The sequence below is a fragment of the Thunnus thynnus genome, chromosome 17, assembly GCF_963924715.1.
Source record: "Thunnus thynnus chromosome 17, fThuThy2.1, whole genome shotgun sequence".
Taxonomy (NCBI): Eukaryota; Metazoa; Chordata; class Actinopteri; order Scombriformes; family Scombridae; genus Thunnus; species Thunnus thynnus.
This window is the reverse complement of record NC_089533.1, coordinates 8,692,100-8,717,250: the sequence shown is the minus strand read 5'-3', so window position 1 is coordinate 8,717,250 and position 25,151 is coordinate 8,692,100. Positions and strand designations below refer to the sequence as shown.

General features: G+C 42.9%; 1 protein-coding gene across 1 annotated transcript in view; it reads left to right on the top strand.

The window, feature by feature from the left end:
- LOC137168299 (uncharacterized) overlaps nt 1-25,151 on the top strand; it is a 131,914-nt gene that overhangs the window by 84,480 nt on the left and 22,283 nt on the right. The window contains 1 exon segment of the mRNA XM_067570827.1: nt 16,893-19,379. Coding sequence (XP_067426928.1) covers nt 16,893-19,379 — 2,487 coding nt within the window.

Below are 25,151 nucleotides of genomic sequence, written 5' to 3'. Positions count from 1 at the left end.
AGTCAACTGTTTAGCAGATCCCTCGCTGTATTTGTGTGTGCATGTTTGTGTGAGAGAGAGACACACAGAGAAGGCAAGACATCTGTGAGGTAATGCCTCATAAGGTTTTCTCGGTGCGTCTGGCTTTGTTTTTTCGGAGGGATGAGGGATGTGGCTTGCCGGGGAAGAGACGAACTGACAGCTGCACAGTGCCTGAAAGGACAAACAGTGACCTAAAGGCTAAGAGGGTGAAAAATGCACATACTCTGAGGCTGCTCAGTGTCCTTTGACCAACTAATGTGATATTGCAGCAGGCTTTGGTGAACGCTGCTTTATTTTGCATGCTTGCATCATGCTGACTCATCACTTAGAAAGAGAGAAACAGAGACGCAGAGACAGAGAGAGTTTGTATGCTCACTAATTGTTTCTTGCTGCTGTTAGACTCTTCTAAAGACAGCTTTCCCATCACTCCTTCCTCCTTGCATCCTCACTGATGTAACGTTATGTGATCGAACTCTGTGTAACTGAAATGAATCCTGACAGATTGATGAGAACATTGACAGAGTGAGGAAAAAAATACATGCTTTTATTTTATTTTATTTTATTTTTTTTAACTCTCGCCTCTCAACAGAGCTCCATCTATGCCACTTTTGCGCTTTTCAGCACATCTGCCCTTTGTCAGAAATAGCAACCGTGCTGGAAAACGTACAAGCAAACACCTACAGCTTCACCTACCTTCTCTCACATTCCCATCCACCTGTGTATTGATTCTTCTTTGCATTTTCACACTGTTCGGGTAAACAGTTAAAACAGGATGACTCATTTTGTTGTGTGCATTGCTTTTCTCATGCACCAATGGTATACACTGAGTTTGGTGTCCTTCAGACCACCTCTGCACAGCTCAGGAACTGGATGTACTAAGCTCAGTGAGTGGTGCACAGTAGCTTTTAGCCCTCTTCCCCACTGTTAGTGAGCCGGGCTTGTGTTTCACCTGCATTCAAGATATACATCTTTTTCTTGGCTGATGCACATCATCCTACTATTTCCCTGCAGAATCCATTTGATTTCTCCTAAGTTTCAGGTGCTGTGTGTAAAAATTATGCTTGTGAAGAATTTTCAGGTTTACAGCTGAATATGACACACACAGGTGCCAAAATTATAAACAAGATTTCCATATTCTTGTGTGCTGTAAATAACAGAATTCTGTTTATGGTGTGTGTGTGATGTATTGTAATGTTTTTAATTAAAATTTAAATTCAATGAGACTTCAACCTGGTGAGTTAAAGGTTAAAGGAGAATAATACGAATATCACATAGATGTTAGAGATTATTAAGGTAGAATATAAAGAGTTCACTCTTGAGGTAGCAAATGCTTTCAGAAATTATTATTACATTGACTGTACGTGTCCATATTTCCAGACTGTTCTTGTTCTTTTGTGCCAGATCACAGTCATTCCTTCTCTTGTTGGCCCTTGAGTCTCTGACCTTCTTTGAGTGTAAATTAACAGATGAAAGGCATCTTTGAGTCGCTAGGCAACCAGGCCACTCTATTAACCTTTGTACATTTCTCTCTACATTTCAAATTAATGAATTACAGTAGGAATGCTGGATGAACACATAAACATGTGACTGTTTATATTGTGTATATATATTGTATATTGCATTAAGTCTTGGCAGCTCATACGTTGTTACAATTTAAACCAAATATGACATTGTCTGACCATATCTCTCAGACGAATCTGTTTTAGCTGGAAAGTTCATTAAAATCACTTTGGATAAATTTCTTGTAAAGAGTAAAGCCTTTGTCGTTGCTGTGAAAACAGATTTTTTTTAGATAAGTTGCTCTTTTCATGTCTTTATGTGCAGATTCTCTGTCAGAACAAACTGCAGCACACTGCATTTGCCATGTGCTAATTGTTGCGACTCAGCAGCAGCAATAATACATTCAGATGATGATAATACCACCACAGACCTCAAATGTATCTAATCTAACTGCTATCATAACGGAAAATATAGACTATACATCCGTACTGTTACGCTTGACTTCAGTTGACTGTTTACACCTCAACTCTTATCAGTTATCTTGATAGGTTGTCTGATTCATATCATTAATCTGCCCATATGTACGTTAAAACATGTTTTGCTCGCTTTAATCATTACAATGCATTTCCAATGTAAGTGGTGGGGGACAAAATTCACAGTACTTGCTCTGTGATAAATTGCATTCCCAAGTTTATCTGAAGTTAATATAAGGCTTCAGCAGTCTGAGTTAGACAAATCAAGTGGGTATCCTCCAAAGTTAGCCTTTTTAGTATGAAATTAATAACTAATAACTGTGTGCGTATAGGCATTTGATTGTTGTTTTAAGACCAATGAGTTCAGTTTAACAGTTCATCATCGTTGTGTGTTATGCTTGCTGTTTAACCTCAGATGGAGGTGAGAACAAGGTATTATATAGTTTCACAATACTTGGGGAGGAAGTGGGTGGGAATGCTGGCTTCTTAGTCTGCACAGAACATGTAAGCTCTTACATTGAATAGTTGTATGACTGTCAATAGGCTAAGCTTCTTCTAGAGAGAAATAACAAAGTGTCTTATCTCAAAAGGCTTCTCCTCTTCTCATGACAGAGGGAAGCAGATCAGGCCACTTTAGGGCTCAACTCATCCCTGTATTTAACTTGTCTCCTATTTGGTCCATTGCCAGTTACCCTGTATTTTTGGATAGGGCCTTCTGGTGTCTGAATATGGCCTTATTGGTTTAGCAAGTAAGATTCAGGGATTCCCCAAACCAAGATCCCTGCTGTTTGTATGACCTTGTAGTCCCAGGAGGACTGGAACAGCAGCAGCTAAAGCCAGAGAAAAGGCACCCGTACAATATATTTGATAAAGTCCTGATTCTTCTGTTTTGTTAAATGTGGTTTACAATAATCCTTTGTCTGAAATTTCACTCAGTTGGATTTAAATGAATATTCAGCATACCAACACATTACCTGCTAATATACCCCCTTTATCACATGTAACAAAGTGTTTTCATTCATCACCTGATGAGTCCGGCTATCTGCTGTTCCTCTGAACTCCATTAGCATGTCAAATAATGTCAGAATCTCCCCCTTATTTCTGACATTATCATTTAATTAATGTGTTGACAATGTGAAAAAAGAGTGAGAACTTTCAGTATGTGGTAGGTCTCATTTCCTTTTCCTGCTCATAATGTCTCTGTTATCTGTCACAGACAGGTTTGTGAATAATGCTGGATGCAGCTATGCCTAGCTCCCCTGAAGAAAGGTCACTGCTGATGAATTTCAATTACCTGTTCACCAGAAATTGGCAGTCGATTTTAATCTGGGTTCAAATGTAGTCAACTGCATTTTGATTGACAACGTTGTGCACTTGCAGCTCAAAAAAAAACCATCTGTGTATGAAGGACAGGATGCAGATGGAGCCGGTTAGGGTGTGGGCACGGTTCGGGATGCATTTCTTAAATCAATAGAATGAAGCGCTATGATGAAAAGCGTTTTGCTCGTAGGCACCCCCTGCTACAATCTGGTGCAGAACTATATAATATGTATGTATATGTATGTGGTTTTTTGCTTCCTGTTTTTCTTGAAAGTGAGCAAATCCCTTGTCTCCTCTTCCCAGAGTCCTGCTTTAACATAGTGTTTGCACACTGATGACAATCTCAGGATTATGCAGCTGGTTGTTTTTTTTTTTCTATCTCCCTTATGTTTGATCAGATTAGCTGCTGAGCATTTGCATTATGTTGTGTGTGCATGTGTGTAAAAGTGTGTGTGTGTGTGTGTGACACTTCTTGTCCTTCAGGTGCCCCCGCAATGCAAACAGAGAGCTAAAGGAAATAGAGATTAACGGAGATAGAAGCAATGGAAGAAGGCCTTACATACTTTCTCCTAACATCCGTCGCAAACATGTTGTAAAATTCTCAGTGATATTATTATCACCTTGCTGCAGTGTTACAATACCGTTAAATTTCCTCCTGCACATTAAGCCTGTACAGTGGAGCAGTGCAGAGCTGGCATTGCTGTCGTCCTTAATGAGTGTGGTAAATCAGCCAGGATGCTCACGGATGCAGCATGTTAAATCGCAATAAGCCCTTTGTACAGGAAGTGACAAAGGAGCTTCCACTTTGCATGGCCCAGTGATTGAACAACTTCTGGTAAACAGCACAGGAAGAGGGAAATGACAAAAACACACGACAGATTATGGTCAAATTTAGCTCCGTTGAGGATGGTACATCCTGCAGATCAGTCTGTTCAGACGTGGAAAAGATATGCCAATAGGAAGGAAGGAGGGAAGGAAGGGAGGAAGGAAGGAAAGGAGGGGTCGGGGGAGAACAGCAGATGGATGAAGAGAGGAGTGCCCTGTAGGATCTCTACTGCATGTGACCATCCGGTGGACTGGCTTCATGCTGCTGAGTTCACTAAGCTGGAGAAGATTTTTCAGTGTTGAATTTTCAAGCTCACATAGGAATTTCATTCACTATATGTGTTAGTGTACAAGAAATAGATTTTTTTTTTTCAGGGTAGAAGAATTATTAGGTCTTCCATTGTTAAAAGCAGAATCTTTATTCTAAGCCATAAATGGAGTGGGATTTGTCACTGCAGGGGGAAATTGTTTATTTGAATTAATGGTGCTTTGTGTTATGCTGTTCTCTCCTGCTGCCTCCCCCCCCCCCCCGAAGCTCTCAACAGCTGCTCTGACCCTGGTTCCCCCCTCTCTGCCCTTGTAACACCCACACTCCAGCCTGGTATGTCAAAGCAGCCACTCCGCAGTGGGATTTTTATTTTTCATTTTTGAAGGACGTTGAGTTCCACATTGTGCACTTTTTTTCATTCCATAATTAAGCAAATGCACAACAAAACCGTTGTTGTCCTTGGAGAGATGTGACTAATGCTGTGACTTTAGGCATAGTGTCTACCTTTGAAATAAGGCCTCTGTATATGTTTGTGTGTGACCGTGGATTTCATATTCCATTTCTAAAGAGTCTCAACACAAACGGTGGTGGAGAATGTGAGGAGGTTGCAGGTTTCAGTGTTCACTGATATCATGCAGGTTGGGGCAAAAGTTGTCTCCCAGTCAGTCTTCAGGCGCCAGACGTTGGAGCTTCCCATAGAGAGGTGTGATAATGGGTTCTGAGGGCCCAACCGGGGCGGGTCTACCCTTAAACACCGATGTGGTACTGCTGCCAGAACTACTGCTTCTGTAGCTGCTGGCTGAATGCTTACAAGGTTTTTTGTGCTCCACAGGGGGCTGTGAAGTCAACCACATGAAGGGATAACGTAACAGAGGACCAAAATAACTTAATGATGCCTCACTCACTTATGACACTCATTATAGGTGCTTCCTCCCTTTGATATGGATTTCAGAATCCCTCTGAAGCAGTGTGGGATTGTGTGTGTTGTGTGTTGGGATCTGGGTAGCATGGGAGTGTAATAGCATTGAGATGATCACTTTTGAGGCTGCATTACAAGGCAGAACACATACAACCACAGAGGAAAAAGTCAATGATTCTTTCTCGAAAGACAGACTACGTGATTAGGTAAAATAAACCTATATAACAAGTTTTCTCACTTTTTGAAAAGCAAACTGAAATTGTGGGACTCGTGGAGCCCAATCCTGAGAGGACTGTGGCCAAGACGCTCGTCTATCCACTAGTTTTTCTTCTTTACAATAATGCAGCAAGTCTTCATACAGCATTTTTTCATACCAAAGAACTCCAGAGGATAACACTGCATATGAGTATATATAATGCGTAGATTGTTTCGTGCCTACCGCATTCCCACTGTGCTGAGAATAACAATCATGCCTAAGAAACAAGGACAGCATGAGAAATGACGCTAGTCATAGGTGACACAATGCAGTACTTGCTTTAGATCAGGATGGCTGAATAGTTGAATAGGGCTTCATCTTCCCACCGGTCCTTGTCTTCCTTCTCTGTGACACCTTCGCATGACCTTTAAACAATGGTGTGTCCTTGCATAGAAAAGATAGTTCAGTTTCAGTGGGGGTCTTGGCTTTTTGGTGAAACTGGGTCGGGTTGTAACATGGCATGGATATCAGCGTGGTTTTCTTACGCATCCTCATCAGATTCATCTCCCCCCCTGCTGTTCAGTTCTCTCCTAGGGAATCCTGACTCCCCCTCTTCACAGTAAAGGAGAGAGGCCAGACCTAAAAATAGGAATCGTTGTTCTCTCTGTTCTTCCCTTGCATGCCAACCGCCTTCTTTATTCCTGATGCAAGACACCCCCCAGTTTTGCACCCATTTCTTTTCCCCTGCCGAGCCATCAATCAACCATGCCCACTCAGATCAGGATGTACCTGATTTTCCCCACTGCAGTCCTGCCAGTCAGGCTTTCCGGGCAAACACAAAGGTCACCTTCACCCAGAGCTCTTCTGCAAAGTGGGAACATTGAACCACTCTGCTCCCGCGTCCTCCACCCTCCCTTCACTGTGCATTTACACAAGCACACCCCCTTCCTACCATGTCCTACATTTGTGTCCACTTCTGGGAGTAAAAGCTAACTGCAACTGTAACTGTGATTCATCTCAGCAGCAATTCAGCCCAGTTCCACTCCCAGCTCTTACTAGTTAGCACTAGTCAGCCTCAACCAGTGGTGGGAGAGGTGTTCAAATCACTTACTTGAGCAAAAGTAGCAATGCCACAATACGAAAATACATCATTAAAATAAAGGACTAAACATCTTGTTTAAGTAAAACCATGTAAGGATTATCAGCAAAATATTCTGAAGTTATTGTGCAGAGTGGATCATGGCAGTAGTACAATACTAGACTCACTTACCTTCCACCATTATGCCCTAACTAGCAATATGATAAAGTGATCATGTAAAACATTCAAGGCATGGTCTAAGTGTGTTCAACCACACGATTATCTCATAGAAAAGAAGAGAGAAGAAGCTGTGTAAGAAGGCTCATCGTCCTGTAGATCAAAGATAAGCGAGTGCAGATACCACGCCAGGGTTCTTTTTTTTTTTCCACTGGCACTGGAACAGTCCACGAGTCGGTTTGCCAGCCTCTTGACGAGACAGAAGGAGCCCAGCCAAGGATCAGGCTCACGGGGATTATTTATAGAGTTGAGTGGGCTTCACGGACGCAGGCGTGGTGGAATGTGTCAGAGAGAAAATGCATCATTGATCAAAGCCTGCTCAAAGACGTAGTCTTATTTTTGCCAAACGCTGAGCAGAGACGGAGGTTTGGAAGAAAACAATAGCTTGTACCAAAGGCTCCATGTGTGTTGTGCTATAGTAAGCTTGCTTGCTCTTCTACCCACACAGAGTCCTCTGCACCTACACAGGTGACTGGACTTCACTGAACACTTGCCAATTTTAGCCTCTTTCTCTTCTTTCTCTACTCCAGCATCTAAATAGCTTTTCAGCCCTGGATGTTTAAAATACACACATGGTGGGTGTTTGGAAAGTGAATGTACTGCACTCGGAGGCAGGTGTGTATCTTCATAATGATATGTGGGTTTTGTGTGCAGAAGACAACACGACCTCTTTTGGAATTGTGTCACAAGAAATGTAGGTATTTCACAGTTGCGGATTTCTCTCCAATATATACCTCAAAAGAGATAGAAACAAACACGGATTCACTACCAAGGACAGGCTGTGGTTGCGCGTGTGTGTATATATGTTTGTGTGGACACCACGAGGCACATCTGTCAGAGGACAGTGCAGGATGTTGCTCCTCCTTTATCTCCCCCTCTCTACGGTCCCGTACAGGGAGTAGAGAAGAGGGGGAAAAAGAGAGGTGAGGTGTAGGGAGGGAGGAGGAAGGGAGGGGAATATAACAGAGGTGTCCTGTACTGCAGCAGCAGCATAGCTCTCTGGTGGCAGGCGGGGGCACTTCTCTCTCCCCACCATTCGCTGCAATGCAGACGATAGTCAAGGTTATGCCTGTGTGGCCGCATTGGCAGACTGAAGTATTGAGGATGCCTGGTAGGCAGTCCAAGAGACAATGATTATATTTTGGGAAACTTGCGGCCTCATTGTCCTGTAATGGCTGTATTTATAGTCAAACCTTTATTCTCAGACTTGCAGATCCCATACCAACTCCTTTAATAGTACCTGATGTTTCTGGGCCTTGGAAAACCACATTTTGCTTTACTTACACTGTACAGATAACATCTTTATTATTTGCCTCTTTGCTGCAGAGTTGCCTGTAATCTTTTGGCAGGCTGTCATTCCATACAAGCGTTGTGTCTGAGGTGGAGGGTAAATGCCGTGGAGATGTGTGGCACGGGACTGGCAGGGTGACATTTATTGTTAATCAGCCTCCCGCTCTTCCCTCAGCTTCCACTGTCTGTTTGTGATAAACACGTCAGTCTCAGCTACACTGCAACATGGAGGACCGCAGGCTGTGTGTGGTCAGTGCTTCAGCGAGGTCCTGTGTGAACTTTCATTAGAAGTGGATCAGAGAATGGCCACATTTGGCAGCGTTGCACGTAAGAGCTACTGAAACATGCTCACTTCCTGTGAGCTCTAGTCTTACATAGACACACTGAGAAGAAACAGGAGAGGATGACCAAATTTCCACATCCTGTGTGTGTGTGTGTGTGTGTGTACGTGTGCCCAAAAGAATTCCTTTGGCTTCCACTTTTGTTGCGCCTGAGGCTTAGGCAGACGATTCATTGTGAGCGGGTTCAAAACAGCTGCCTCTGTCAGATATTATTGAGGAAGTGATAGATCATTTCCCACAGGGTGGAAAACATTCAACACACCGTTAGTCTGACCTTAATTGTTTCCCAGTATCAATCTCATCTCTTTATTGGTCCTGTACGAAGGGATCTATGTAGCGAAAGAGACAGAGAGAGAAAGAGAAAGAGAGAAAAAAAGGAAAATTAATTCAGGAACCGAGACACAGAGGTTGAGTGACAGAGAGAAACACAGAGTGAGAGAGCAAACAACAGTGAGAGAGTGAAAGGACAAGCAATGAACAGAAAGAAAGGGACCGATGACAAGACCCAGGTGTCAACGCACCACTGTCAACTATTATCCTTTCATAGGTCATCATCGGGAGTTGGGCAAACACACTTTCATGTCACACTCCCCCATATCCTCCACATCTTGAACAAACACAGCCAACATCCGGCGCCTGTCGCTGAAAGTCATTTGGGAAAATGAAAAAGAAAACGCTGTGGTAATGAATGTAATGAGAAGAAAGCTTTGAGATGAGAAAAACACAGTTTAATTAAGGCAATGCAGACCATGGGGGAGTATTAAACATAGTTATATCTGATAGGAGTCAATGAGTGCCTCCAATAGTGATAACTGTGAGGGGCGTGGCGCTCAGCAGTCAGTTTGTTAGCAAAAGGCTGGTCTGCACCTTGCTGTGTGTGTGTTCTCACATTAGAAAAATGTAGCACAAGGCTGTTGCCAGACAAAAAACTCCTATTTTATTGAATTGTTTCGTTTGAATAGGAAGGTAACACAGTCCTCCTTGTCTTGTGAAATTTGACTAGTCTATGGCTTATGGAAAAATTACAGAAACTTTATGAACCTTAAGACACTGTACCCACTCACCAAAAGAAGTTCTGCAGTCGATAAAAGCTTCCTATTCCTAGCTGAGACTACATACTTTCAGCCTGTTTTCCCAGATAAAATTAAGTTGTTTTTTTTTCATCCACAGGAAGTAACTAATCCAAGCCTAAAAGCAAAATAATAAACTTGTTACTAAAGAGAAGCAAAGCAAATACTCACTAGACCTCTCTTGTTCCTTTGGTGCCTTTTGTATGAAGTGAATCCAGAACAGCCAATTTGGTAAATATGAAGATTTCTGTGAATTAAAGTTCTGTCAGAACTTTCAAATTATTTTCTCACACTGTCACTCGGTTATCAAAACACCAATATGCAAAAGTCCCAAGTGCACTATAAGTAGTGACAGATGCTTTAGGAGATAAAGATTTTTACTTGACAGCAACAGCATGCCATTTTATGGACTGTTTTGTCCAGAGTGCCTGATAGTGCCACGGGTGCATGCATTTTTAGATCTATGGGTAGTCCCGGTGAGAATTGAATCCTGTAATCTTGACACATTCTGTTCAGAGACAGTCAAACACATTAACTGAATGGGGGCACACAGCTTGTGGTGTGAGTTAGAAATCATGAATATGGGCTAATAAAACAACCCTCAAACATCCTCCACTAAACCAGGGAAAGTAAAGTTGGCAGGGGATTGCAGGGGAATCCAGGGACAAACAACCCCTTCCTGTGTCTCGCCCTCTCATATACAAGGATAATTCTGTTATTATTTAACACAGCTTCTGCAGAATTACCAGCATGACCTGACAGACAGACAATCACTCAGAGTGGGAGCTGACCGACGCTGAGATTGACAGCGGACACCTTGCCTACGGAAGAGGACGATGACAGACTGATTAGACGTTGACCGTGAGGAAATCTGGAACTGGATGTGACTTGAACCTACAAGAGAATCTCTCTCTCTCTCTCTTTCACTCTGCCTCATGCTTAGCAACAAGCATGCACACATGTACACGCGCAAAACTAACCTGAACTCAGCTTATGAAATAGGTAGTGCAGGAAATAATTGGCCCCATTGGTGGCGCGAGGCGATGGAAAGCATGAGGAAATCAGCTGGGGACAACAAGGGCAGTGCGGTAGCCACAGGAGAGCCTGACATTGGTGTGCATGTATGCATTCAAATGTGCGGTGAACTCAGAATGGTGTGATATGATTTATGACCAAACCCGAAGATGTATTGAGTGGCCTCATGACTGATAAATCATAAGTAATAATAAACAAATGGTCTCTTAAACACAAATGCCAGTGTTTTCCCTACCATTGCCTTCCCCAACAGGACTCCCTGCCCCCCCTGAAAGAAACAAAATATGTTTATTCATGTCTGGAGAGAAACTAGCACAATGCTGTCATTTATGGTCAACCTAAGGACCGAAGCAGTCAACCTAGGGGAAACACAATGCGTTGTGACTGAAGTATCTAAGCTGGATGGCAGCACTTTGTGCTTTTTTCTGTGCTTCCACAGCTCGATAGCATTGACCTCCACTCTCTCTGTGGGCCAGTAATTAGTGAGATTGTTTGGTGTGTCTTTGGCTTGTTCAGAGTTCTCTGGGGGGTTTCTACTTATTATCTGAGCACGGAAGGAGTCTTAACAGCAGACTCAGGGCTTTACATTTGAGGTACAGGGAGCGTCATGTGCAGGAGACCACCTGGATGAAAATGTAAATCCATTTGTGCATGGGACAAACGCGAGCATGTCTGCACACACTCAATTCACGCATCTCAAATTCCCTCTCCGACCTTTGATTTTCTCGCCTATTCACACATTATGTTCGTGCTCTGCAAACTCTAAGATGGTGCGATGAGTTGCACAATGTGCGGCTGAGACTACCGCTGCGAGAATTCAAGCAGTCGCCCACATGAGAGATTACTGTGACAAACGGTGACAAGCCCGGCTTCTCTCTCCCTCTGACTCTCTTTTCCATCTTGTCTCTCTTTTGTCTTCTTTTCTCTCTGCATCCCTCTCTCACCTCTCCTATTTCCAAAATCTGTATTCAATACAGAGATGCTTTATTGGCATGACAGATAACAATGCCATGTTGCCAAGGCAAATGTTACTGACATCTCTCTATCCATCTCTTTCTCTCTCTTTCTCCCCCTATGAGAATTTAGTTTTTCAATTTGATTTGATTTGCTTTATTGGCATTGAGGTTGCACAGAATTGCCAAAACATCTAAACAGATTAAGTTAACATTAAGCTCATTAAACTTGCTCTCTTTCTCAATCTCTGTCAATCTTTCCTTCTTTATCTCCTTTGCAAATACACAATCTTCGCATAGATCCGCTTTACCTCTCTTTCGCTCTCTCTTCCTCTCTCCCAATGGATGCCTCTTTCCACACAGTTTTAGGGAGTAGAGTCTGTTAGAGGCTGAATGATGGCTGCCTTAAGCTCTGTGTGGCAGGATTCAGATGTCAGTTTGTGTAACCGTCTCGGATGTGGGAAGGAGGAGGCACTGTGGTGCCTTGGGGTAGTGGTGGGCAGCCCAGACTTGTGGGGGAGAGGAGAGGAAGGGGGGGGGGGGGGGTGTTCTGATGATGACCTCCCACCTACCTCATCCAAATAGACTGGGGCTCACTGAACTGTGAAATCCTTCAAGGCAAAAGCCAGAGCTCTTTGATTCTTCACATCTTTTGCCTCAGCAGGGAACTGTGTTTGGCTTGCCCCCAAAAAAAGATAATATACATAAATATCAGATGACCTTGACTTTTACTTGTTTAGTTTGTGAGGTAATAGATTCCCTGTTTGGTTGCATTTTTGTTTCTTTTGTTCCATTAAAAATTGGTGAAAATCTTGGCCTACCTTATTTGGGGACAGTCAGGGAAACAAATCGCGATGATGCGTCATATTACTGTCATTGTTTAGGTGGATAAAAACAAAGAATGTGTAAATAATTCAGCCTGCTCAAAAATTGCGAGGACAACAGCTGCTTTGATGAAAATGATGAATCTGATAATTAGAGAAGGACATATTTTTGCCTTGACTCTAATATCAATGAGATTGAAATAGTGAGTAGTGATTTTACCATCAAAAGACACAGTAAGCATGTATCTTTGTGGTATCCATGTGTGCTTGATTTCTCAACCTTTGTCATGTGTGCATTTGATGTCTAATGTGGCTTAGCTGTGACTAGTTGTCTGTCAGGGCATTCTGTATGTGTGTAGACATTGATCCTATGATCCTCCAGCACACATGCAGGCAAACACAACGCACATACTGTGACTCATGTCGTGGAGAGCACATCATCAAGAGGGCCCTGCTCTGCTCTGTTCTGTCTTCACTCCCCATTACGCACGCTCCCCTGTTGCCTTATTCACTGATTCACATTGCACATACACAAATGACACAGTTGCTCTGTGGGTGAGAGGAACTGAGCCGTGCTTGACTTCTTTCTGCAGACAGAGTTGAGATATGAGAGGAGAAAAGAGTAGCGAATGGCAGGCAGCCAGCACAGCCATGACGAGGAGGTGGGATGGTTTGAGGTTTTGTGGGATGTGGAGAAAAGTGGGCCATGGTAGTGAAAGAAGCGGTATGTCCAGAGTCCCACAGGAAGACCTGTAGGGGAAAGATTCATCTTCCATGTGTTCAAAAGCAGGTTGAGTTGCTCAGCACTCTGATCATTTAAGATTTACCCTTTTTAGCCATCACCTGATGAACTCCAGTACAATGTTGCATTTTTCCATGTGTATCAGAACATTCAAGTTGTAAGCATTCAGAGCCAGAGGACTTTTTAGGTTTGCTTGTGCTTTCTGACATTACAAGAGAACGGATAGTAGGAGAGGCCCTTGAGATTTTTTGTTGGGGTGCTTGTGTTGCACCCACACACACACACACACACAAACAGACACACTCTATAGAGATTAAGCAGACATTCATTTTTCTGACAGTGCTGCATTCCAGGATGTACAACAGACTAGTGGCGTACAGGAAAGCCAACCAGATGCATATGCATTTAAAGATAGTATACCATATAATCGGGAATGTATTGATTATTAAATTATATAAAGATAGGAAGTCTATAAAAATACTCTGTTTTTCCATTGCGCCCTACACTATTGAAGGGGTTATTGTTTTGGAATGCCCACTCAGTAGGGTACTGCAGTCTAACAGGCAACCCGAAAGCTCATACTGCTTACGGCACCCAGCATCAGAGTGTGACAATAGTGATGGCAGGGAGAGCGAGTGTGACATACCGCTGCCCTTCAGAGGATGCTGGGGACCCGTCTCGCAGCCTGTCCATCCCCAACAGCTTCAACCTTCCATCAGGGAGTGTTTGACCCAGCCCGAAGCAGCCAGTATCACCACAGGAAAGGGGATGGGGGAGGTGTAGAGGATTACCAAAATACTCTCACATCACCGGAGCAACAGCAGCAACAGCAGCAACAGGCAGTCAAGTGAGAAACACTCAAGCACACACACATAAACAGGGACACTGACATCTCTACTAAGAGAGACTTCTGGAGGTGTTGAAAAAATGGTAAGAGAGTGCAACAGAAGTTTGGTCGACCGAGGGAAAAAAGACGGCTGCATGTATGAAAACACATAGCAATTAATTGTATGCATGTGTCTGCAACACAAATATTATTGACCAGGCAAGTTAATTCTTTAGGTCACTGTGTTTATGATTTAGCATTCAATAAATGGAATTTTGTTTCAATAATATGTGAAATGATTCCTGGCACACACATATTTTGACCATTTGGTTTTGATTGAGAGGCTGGAGCTGAGGGTAACAGCATGTTGTCTTGCCTGGCTGTCTGGCTAATTGTAACAAAATGCTAATAAGACACAAGATTACCCCTCACACCCTTTGACCCTCTGTGGCTACAGCACTTCCCTAAAGAAGGGATGTAAACAATCAGACCTGAACAGATTTCCGCCTCCTGCCACTCGCTCAGTCTGCTTTCTGTCTCACAGAGTTTTCTTCACATACCCCCAATACCCAAGTCAATGTAGATGTCCATCTGGTTGATTTTGCAAACAGCCCCAGAAAGTGCAAAAGACCAGCTGTCTTTTTGGTCTGTTTTAAAAATAGGCCAGAGTTTTTAACTGCATTTTTCTGTCACAGGAGGCAAAAGGAGTGGGTTAGTGAGATTAAAGAGCACATCATTCGGGTTGAAATGTGATCTGTTGATTATGGCCTCGATATTAATCTCCCACTACAAGCACTATGATGGGTGGGGGGGCAGATGATCTTTTGGAGGAAACAGGGATGAGGATGACAAAGAGAGACAAAGATAGGGTCAGCATTAATGTCCTGCCTCTTATGTGAAGTGGTTGACAAGTTCATTTCACTCACCTAAGCTACTTCTGTGAAAGAGTTGGAATTGTATTACCCTCCAGCTGAACCAACAGCACTCTCCTCATCTTCACAGTCTTGGCAAGGGTACATTACTTACCATGTTCCTGTGGGTCTTGGCAACAGCTCTCACATCAATTGCATGCAAGTGTTTTTGAAGGGGAGAATATAAATGTTTGACTAAATCTGTTTTAACCCATAGTGAACAACACTTTTGACCTGGGTGGTACCAACATCACTAGGCCACAACACACCATCTGGTGTGAGGCCAGTGAAGGCACTATAGAATTTACAAAAGGTGTTTTCATCTACATTAAAGTATGAACAGTCTTTCTAATCAATATGATTAACTTTTTTTCCATATCTGAAGAATTATACATTTGGAAATAATGATATTGAGTGCTCATGTGTAGGGAAAAGAGATAGAGGTCATCAAACAAGGGCAAAACCAGAGAGTGATGATCATGTCATTTCTTCGGCTTTGCGTCAAGTGGTGCTCATTTATCGGGATGATGTGCCGGACGTCATCTGCCTCTGACCATCAGGTGGAAGATAGATGGCCCTGAGGTGTTTCTATGTGACTAGCGTTGAACCATGTTCTGGGGAGATCCATCAGACCTGTAAAGGCAGTCATTGTCTTGGGGGGAAGGCATACTTAATCCTCTGTAGCCCTGTGGCCCTCTGCCCTTTCTAGCTTACTTTGAATTAAAAAAGACCAACAGACATGAGAAGAAGACTGAGATTAGGTGGCTTTGGTTACATTCATTTCACATTAGGGGTGTTGCAAGTAAACACACATCTCTACAGACATGTCACCATGGTAATAGATGTTTTCAGAAAATTCTTTTAAAACAGACTTTGTCTTCTGTCCGAGTTTCAACAATGCAAGTCTCACAGGCTTTGTGTCTAGAATCTTTGATATGTAATAGTAATTTGTGGATTGGTTTCGGTTTGACTTTAATGTACTGTTCTCTGTGGTATGCATTATTCAACAAGCCCATTTTCTGAGCCCTAAACCAGGCCATCTGCATTCAGGCTATCTAGCTTACCACAGCCCTGTGTGGAGATAGGGCAGCACTGTCTGTCTGCTGTCTACAGCTAGCTGCAAAAGTTCAGCAATGTCATGGCAGGTGGTGTGTGGAGCATCTGTTTTACTACTTTCACAAGTTTGGCTTTTGCCTTGGTTGTTGTAGAGAGGCAGTCCACTTAAAGCATCAACAAACTTTTCAATGTATTTTGAATTGGCTGGCAGAAATTTATTTATGAGAGGTTGTCCACAGAATGAATATTCAACCAGCAAATCTAATTTGCAGTCCTAAGGTAATGTGAAACTGATTTTAAAACCCTTAACTTATTTGGGAGATGAAAAACCATTGAGACTTGAGCCAAGCCGAAATTGTATCCCAGTTTTGTAACCTATAATTACCGCAAGCAGCCCAGTTTTAAAAAGAAACAGACCTCATGTGTCCTGCATTACTGTATATTACGTTTTGTTTCAAGTGAAAACCCCAGAAGTTACTCTGCCCTCACTTGAAGTTATGCAATTTACAATAATAGAAGAAGACTTAGACAAAGAGATGTGTATTTTAAACAAGCGTGCAATTATCTCTCAGGCTATTGGCCAGTTGTAAATATATTTTAAAAGACTCATGTGAAAGAAGTTCCTGCACGGTGCCCATCCACCACTGTGTCCCATCTCCATAAATATAGGCCCTAGCATGTTGACTCTTGTTTGGGAGAAAGAAAAATAAAGACTCCTAGCAGTTGATAACTGGGTGTTTCATTGCAGTACATTGATACATTGATGTAGTCATATTTGTGCAACCAGCAGCTCAGCAGTAAACTCATGTTTAGATTTAGGGTTTTTCTTTCAGGGGTCAATGTGTGTAGGTTTAAAGTTGCTCTGTCATGAGAAAGTAAACTAAGACTTTTGTCTCCTTTCTCCTGTTCTATACATTATCATCACACTGTGGTATTCACAGGTGTTTCCTGAATTCAGATATAAAGTGTAACCAAAAATTATTTTCTGTACCCCATTGTGTTCACAGGATGGTTCCAAACAGAAGCAGGTGAGGAAGAAGACGGTTTCCTTCAGCTCAATGCCAAGTGACCGCAAGATCAACAGCACAGCTGCTTGTATGGCCTTTATGATGGAGGGTTGTGAGATGAAGAAGGTGCGCTCTAACTCACGCATGTACAACCGCTACTTCCTTCTGGATCCAGACATGCACTGGCTCCGTTGGGAGCCATCCAAAAAGGATTCAGAGAAGGCCAAACTAGAGATCAAGAGCATTAAGGAGGTCCGTTTGGGAAAGAAAACTCCAGTTCTTCGCAGCAATGGTCTCTCAGATCAGTTCCCTGATGAATGCGCCTTCTCAATCATCTATGGGGATAACTATGAGTCATTAGATTTGGTAGCTAGTACAGCAGATGTTGTCAGCACCTGGGTGATGGGCCTGAGGTACCTGGTGTCTTATGGTCGGCACACCGTGGACATGGTGGATCCCAGTCAACCAAGTCTACGAACATCTTGGATTGGGTCAGTGTTTGAGCTAGCAGATATGGAAAAAGAAGGCCACATAGACCTGTTCAGGGCCACACAGATAATCAAGGGGCTCAACCCTGGAATGAAAGAGTCTAGGATAGAACTGAAGTTCAAGGAACTCCAGAAAGCTAAAGACCAATACGGAGAGGCAATTAACATGGACACCTTTGTGGAGGCCTACTGTGAGCTCTGCACACGGCCAGAGATCTTCTTCCTACTGGTGCAGTTCTCCAGTAACAAGGAGTATCTGGACAGTAAAGATCTGATGTTATTTGTAGAGGTGGAGCAGGGTGTGGAAGGTGTGACAGAGGACATGTGCAGGGATATTGTTCAGAAATTTGAGCCATCAGCCGAAGGCAGGGAGAGGAGCTACCTCTCCATTGATGGCTTCACACACTACCTCCTCTCCTCGGAGTGCCACATCTTTGACCCCCAGCACAAACGTGTGTGCCAGGATATGACCCAGCCCCTGTCCCACTACTACATCAACTCCTCACATAATGCCTCCCTTCTGGAAGACCATTTCTGGGGTTCGTCAGATATCAGCAGCTACATCCGAGCACTAAGGATGGGTTGTCGCAGCATTGAGGTCATTGTTTGGGATGGCCCTGATAATGAACCAGTGGTGTATGTAGGTAGTTCTGTGGCCTCACAGCTAGCATTATCTAAGGTCCTGGACATTATAAACCAATATGCTTTTGAGAGCTCCGAGTATCCCCTCATTCTCTGCTTGGTGACCCACTGCTGCATCCCCCAGCAGAGGGTCATGGCACAGCACATGAAAAAGATTCTTGGGGACAAGCTGTACATTGAACCCCCCAACAAAGAGGAAAACTACCTACCCTCTCCTGAGAAACTCAAAGGTAAAATCCTCCTCAAGGGCAAGAGGCTACCGCCCAGTTGCACTGATTCTGAGGGTGATGTGACGGAAGAGGAAGAGGGTCTGGAAATGTCCCGAAGAGTAGGAGCTGATGAGAAGGACCAGCTAAATGGCTTGGGCTTCAAAAGACTCAGACTGTGCAGGGAGCTATCTGATCTTGTATCTCTCTGCAAGTCAGTACAGTTCAGGGACTTTGAGATCTCTAAAAGGGACCAAAAATTCTGGGAGATTTGTTCCTTCAATGAGGTAGATGCAAACAGGTTTGCCAATGAGTTCCCAGAAGAATTTGTCTGTTATAATAAGCGCTTTCTCTCCAGGGTGTATCCCACACCAATGAGGATTGATGCCAGTAACATGAACCCCCAGGATTTCTGGAAGTGTGGCTGCCAGATTGTGGCCATGAACTATCAGACACCAGGCTTGATGATGGACCTCAACCTAGGCTGGTTCAGGCAGAATGGCAATTGTGGGTATGTGTTGCGGCCAGCCATCATGAGGGAGGAGGTGTCCTACTTCAGTGCCAACGCTCGGGACTCCCTGCCAGGGGTGTCTGCTCAGCTCCTTCACATCAAGGTCATCAGCGGGCAGAATCTGCCCAAGCCTCGCGGCTCCGCTGCTAAGGGTGACGTGGTGGAGCCCTACATATATGTGGAGATTCACGGCATCCCAGCTGACTGTGCTGAGCAAAGAACCAAGACTGTGTCCCAGAACGGTGACAACCCTATTTTTGATGAGAGTTTCGAATTCCAGATCAACTTACCTGAACTTGCGGTTCTGCGCTTTGTGGTGCTGGATGATGACTACATTGGAGACGAGTTTATTGGCCAGTACACCATCCCATTTGAGTGCCTACAGCCAGGCTATAGACATGTCCCACTGCAATCACTGACAGGAGAGTTCCTACCCAACACCACCCTGTTTGTCCATGTAGCCATCACAAACAGGCGGGGAGGAGGAAAGGCACATAAGAGGGGTCTATCTGTCAGGAAGGGAAGGAAGGCCCGAGAGTACACCAACACCAAGACTACAGGGATCAAAGTAGTGGATGAGCTCTTCAGAGCTTCCACCCAGCCCCTCAGGGAGGCCACAGATCTCAGAGAAAATGTGCAGGTAAGGAATTATGTACTTATGAAATGTAATCACAAAATTATCACAAGTGGTGGCGGAGGTTATGTTAAGCAGGAGTTTTGTTTGAGCCTCTTGCCTTTTGATTACCTTAAATTGCTTTGTGATGATGGGCTTTGTGTTTGGTTGACTGGCCAGTTCTGTTAAGCTACCCCTACATTTTTGTATTTTTACAGTCTGGTGGACAAATTATGATGCTGATCTTGCAGAGCAAGTAAACAACATCATAGATCACTGTCAGTGTCAGTGTACTCTCTTGAGTGAATCTTGTCCTGCCTAGCACAGTGGTAACCAAACTATTATTACTATCTACTACGATCGGGTTAGCTGATAATACACAGATGAAGTAAGTAAGAGTTCCCTTCTTTGGATTGTCCTGAAATCGGCTAGAATACACTATTTACAGACACTGAAGCCTCATTCATCAACAATTCGGACGGCTGTCACAGACCACAGTAACAGCAGCTGAAGCTCAAATTTGGCACAAATGTCCACTTGGACTCAAGATTGAACTGATTAGATTTTGGTGGTCAGAGGTCAAAAGTCAAGGTCACTGCGACCTCATGTCCATCCCATTCTTGTGAACGTGATGTCTCAGGAATGCCTAGAGGGAATTTTGTTACATCTGGCACAAACATCCACTTGGACTCAAGGATGAACTGATAAGAATTTGGTGGTCAAAGGTCAAACTTAATACCTTTTCTTAAATTCCTTCCCAGTCCTCACTACAAATATATGAGTCTGGACAGACATGGATGTAAACTGCAACCTGATTAGTTGGCGGAGGCATACAACCGCAAGGCAATATTTCTAGTTTAGACTAAGCACTTGATCTAGGCAGATTGTAGCCAGCAATGTGATATATCTCATGTATGAAAATGGCTTAAGATATGACAAGGCAGAGAAGTCTCCATAACTATTAATTGCTTCAGTGGGTCCAAATTGATGTAAGTGTTTGTGACTGGACTCATTTCAGTTGCTGCTGTGGATAGAGGCTTGTTGCTAATTGTACTCTATTAATGTTGTAGAAGAGAACAGTAATAAAGTGACATTGTTGTACAATTATGAGTTTTATAAATAGTGTAATCATTAATGAGGGACAATTACAGCCCAGGGGAAAGGTCTGTGTTGCTAGGCACTTAGAGCACTACTTGAAAACTCCTTCTTAAAAAATGACGATTAGTAACCACGGTGTATATTTGGCTGTGCAGAAGCCTTTCAGTGCAGTTTATCATTTTGTTTTGATGACTGAAGAAGGAAGTAATACAAAGTTTATCTCTCATTTTCTTCACACATGAGCCTGTGAGCCTTTTATATGTCCTGTGTAGTGTTGTTTAGTTGTCATTTTAGGCTGGCAGGCTCTTGTCTTCTCTGACAGCTTTAAAAATAAAAATAATCTTGCTTGAACTGTTGACAGCACCATCAGCAATGCTCTGTCTACCTTGTGAAAGATTGTGTTAATAGAATTTTGTTAAGCAGTAAAAAACATATATACTGTACATATAGGCTGTTGTCTTCCTAAAATGTATGTAAAAGCGCTTTGAAAATCAAATAAGCAAACGAGTTTAGCTTACTCACTTACTTATTTGATAACGCACTTAAAACAAGCCCCCCATAAAGGCAAAATAAGTAATTGGTTATACATGTAAAAACAAAAACAAAAAACAAATAAATAAAAATCAAGGACTAAAATAGTGATAGTGACATTTTCCTTGTCTAATTGTCAAAAAGAAAATAAAAAAGGAAAAACCTGGCAGCCAAATATACTTGTGGTACTTGAAAAATGTGGAAGGTAGTTGACAATCTAATAACTGTCTTTGATATCCTGCCTTAACCTGATTTCTCCAGTAAACTGGTTCCTTTTGTGCATGAGTAGCAGATGATGGAAGAATGCAGGCTTAACAAAATCAATTGTAATGTTGATGCTTTGTAAAGGAAGACATAAAGTTAGACAGACTCATGTGTGTTCTTCCAGAAGCTAATGTAACACACTCCTCTTTGCATATCCAGGTCATAAATACCAACGTCCCGTCATGTCCATTTGACTGCAGTAAGCCGTAACCTCAGTTTAATGACACAGCAAACAAAAGAGCAGACCAAACTAAATAAGGAGAGATGTGATTAGAGATCTTGTGGCATGCTGTCATGCATTCTTCGGTTGTGGAAAAAGGCACATTCTAAAAGTGGACATCATTTCCCTCAAAAGGACCCCAATACAGAGCAAAATATGTTTGTGTTTGGGAGGTGAAATTGAACCTGTAATTTTAGAGGTAGTAACATCAGTAAATTACAGCTTGAATGGGATAAGAGGAAGGTAATTTCAGGAAAATCATCGGAAATAAAAGTGTGAATACAAGCAACTAAAGAATGAAGAATCCTGACAAAAAAAGTGTTTCCCCACTAGACAACAGATTGTTTCTGGCATAGTCAAAGTGTTACTTGTTTGAATGATGGCCACCTTAATAGTTTGTCATGATTAGGTCCTAATGTTTACTCAGGTGTGAGTCAGCATGAACATCTCATGAAAAGACTTGAAATATGGCTCACTGTGAAGTAAGCCTTGTAAGTCTGATAGACTAATGAAACACGTCCTAACCATGGTGAAACTCCAATCAAGCAACTCCAAGTATGGAAATAATCACAAGCATGCCATGTGTCACAGCTGACACTCCAATCTGTTTTGTAGCTTTGAATCATCTCTCATCTCTTAAGAATATAATTTATAGGCTTACATGAAAAATGGCGATAGGTTGATAGATAATCGTATGTAAATCTGTGTTTTTTTAACCAGATCAAACAACTTTTGCGCCAAATTTTCCATGGGAAATGTAAATGTATCTTTTTGAAATGAAAAGATAAAAGTTGATGAAATAAATGAAAGAGGTGGAGTTGAGAGGAAGGCTTTAAATAGGATATATAAAGGTGTTTTGGAAATGAGGCCTTTGCCTTTTAAATGTAAAAAAAAAAAAAAAGACAGTTGTGAAAGCTTTGTAGAGGCCATCTGTGTGGAGCCTGGCGCCTTGGATCTGGAGGGAGCTGCAGGGCAGCAACAGGGCTTGTGGCCAAAACCCCACAAGACAACAACCAGGGCAGCTCTGGAAGCTTCGCCACTCTTGACTTGAAGCCAAAATTAGACGTTAACGTGAGAAAGAGAAATCTTTTGTACCCACACTCATGAAAGTTTTCTGATATCATGGCATACAACTATAGCCTGAAAACAGAGCACACACACGTCAGATGATCGCCATCAAAAGAATCATTTCACCTCACCAAGCTCTTTTAAGACTCCTTTCATCCTCAAACGGCAAAGCTTCCAGGTGGTCTGCTTTGAATAATAACAGACGGACAAGTGCATCGGACTATTAAAAAGACTGAGGTGATACGTGAGCATTGACCAGTAGGCAGTTGGATTGCCATGTTTCATATGTAGATCTAGGCAGCAAATCAATTATTCTGCAGGAGACTTGAATGAAGGCCCATGAACTTTATAACTGATGGAGCTGCCAGCTTGGGGGTTTTTGTTTTTATTATTTAATTTGCTAAAAAGTGCGTGTGCCCTCATAGGCTCTTTAAGATTTACCACTAGTCAATACTGTTGCCCAGAGAGAGGAAGAGGGAGATACACAGATAGAGACAGAAAGACAGAGAGAGAGAGAGGGGCAAACAGAAACAAAAGCAGTGTTGTAACCGGACACGAAGCTCTCATTTGGGGAATGTTGGAAGGGGAGTTAAGTGGGGGAGGGGGCTAATTAAAAACACAAGCTTCTCATTGGGTTTTGTAACACCATGGCTGGGAAACAGTATGGCTTTTATTGCACAACAATTATCGAAAAACATTTATGCATGTGGTCCCATGCACACATGCTTGGAATTATACAAAGCATAATGAATGCTAATAACTTCAGCTGAGGCTACACTGGGACAGAAACACATGCAGTCACACACACACACACATAATCACACACCGGATTTTAATCCAGAACCCCAAAGCTGTCCCGCTTCCACCATTGTGTTCAGTGGCTGTGCTCAATGGCCCAAGAGGTGTTAACTACGGCTGAGGCTGAGCATACAGATGCCGACTGTGTCCCCTGGCCACCCTCTCTGTCTACAGGAAGGTCGGGCCCCGCAGTGACAGCACATCCTCTGGGGTAGGGGGTGGTGGGGTGGATTTTTCTGCAGGCCTGGAGGTCTAGCCCAGGGAGACAGCTGGTTCCCACACTGTGGAGTGCTGAGTGTGTGGACTGCTTCCTAATAACAACACTGGCTTGTTCTCTTTAAAGGCAAACTATGCAGAATTTTCCTAAAAAAACAAGTTATAGACTCATACAAAGGTAATCCTTCTTAACCATCACTTATGACTCACTAGAAGTGTGTGTCGGAGTATTTATCTGCACAGACGGTGCTCTCTGTCTGTATTTTCTTATTATTTTGCTTTGTTCAGGACGCTTCTGGGTGTCAACCTTTAGGCAGTGGGTGTGTAGCCTCCAGCCAATGACAGTGTGCATGGTGTGAGGTCGGACTTGTAGCGTAGCAACCAGGTTACATCGCTGTCTCCGTCTCTCTCCTCTGCTCCGCTCTGCTCTCTGTCTCTGCCTGCTTGACTGAGGGTGGGGTTGAGCTACACACACGCAGACCAGAGAGGCTACAGTGGACAGGACAAAGCTCTACATCCATACAAAATCTGGCAATGCCATGGCAATGTTTGGTGTGTGACCGGATGAGACTGCCCTGAGAAATAACTACGTTATTGCATTTACAACCCTATTGGCAAGAAGGTTAATTCTCTTCAAATGCAAACACACATTCCCTCCCACACATAGCGGATGGGTGTAAGACGTGATGATTCACATCGAACTAGAAAAGATAAAATACTATTTAAGAGGCCCTGTGAAGAAGTATCGCAAAGTATAGTCTCCTTTCTCAGCTTATTATGATAGACTTTGGGATGAGGCATTGGCTGATAGCTTATAGGGCATTGCACATGCAACAGTTTGATTAGGATGAGATACATCATCATACAGTGATCTAAATTCTTTGCATTCTCTATTTGTGTACTTTTACCTATCCTTAATTTCTCTCTTTTATTATTTATGTATTATAATTATGTACAAGGAAGGGTGGGATGGTAAGTAGTTTGGGGTTCATAAAGGGCATAGTTGATTGTAATGTCCATACTCCCCGCATTGTCATCCCATTGTTTTTACATTGCCCAAAACAACAAAAAGATTATTAAAAATAAATAAATAAAGTTGTGGACATGTTTATTTGTACATTAGAACGTGACTGCCATGAAACAATCTGAAAATAAGGTTTTATTTATCTAATTCATTGCTTTGTTCTTGCCAGCGCCACTCGCTCTCCTCATTCTCTCTCTAGCTTGCCCGACCACCGCTGCTATCTATCTCTCTCAGGAGGGAGGAGGGGCCAGCTTTGAATGTTGTGTGTTTACAAACACACTGACTAACAAATTCTGCAGTGTACCTTTAAATCGTTTTTTTTTTTTTTTTGCCTGTTCCTTTTATGCCCCTTGTTTTTCCTGCATTTATTTCTCTCTCTCACACTCTCTGACCTGACTTATGTTTCCTCAATACTTCACATCATTGCCCTACTACTCTTCTTGTCTCTTTGCAGTTTCAGACTTGCCTGTTCTTGCCTCAGTCCAGATTGCTCTTTCGCACTCTTTCACTGTCCCTTCCTCTTCTCCCAACTCACTCTGTCACACACTCCTTTCTTGCTGTCATTTAATCAAGCTAACTG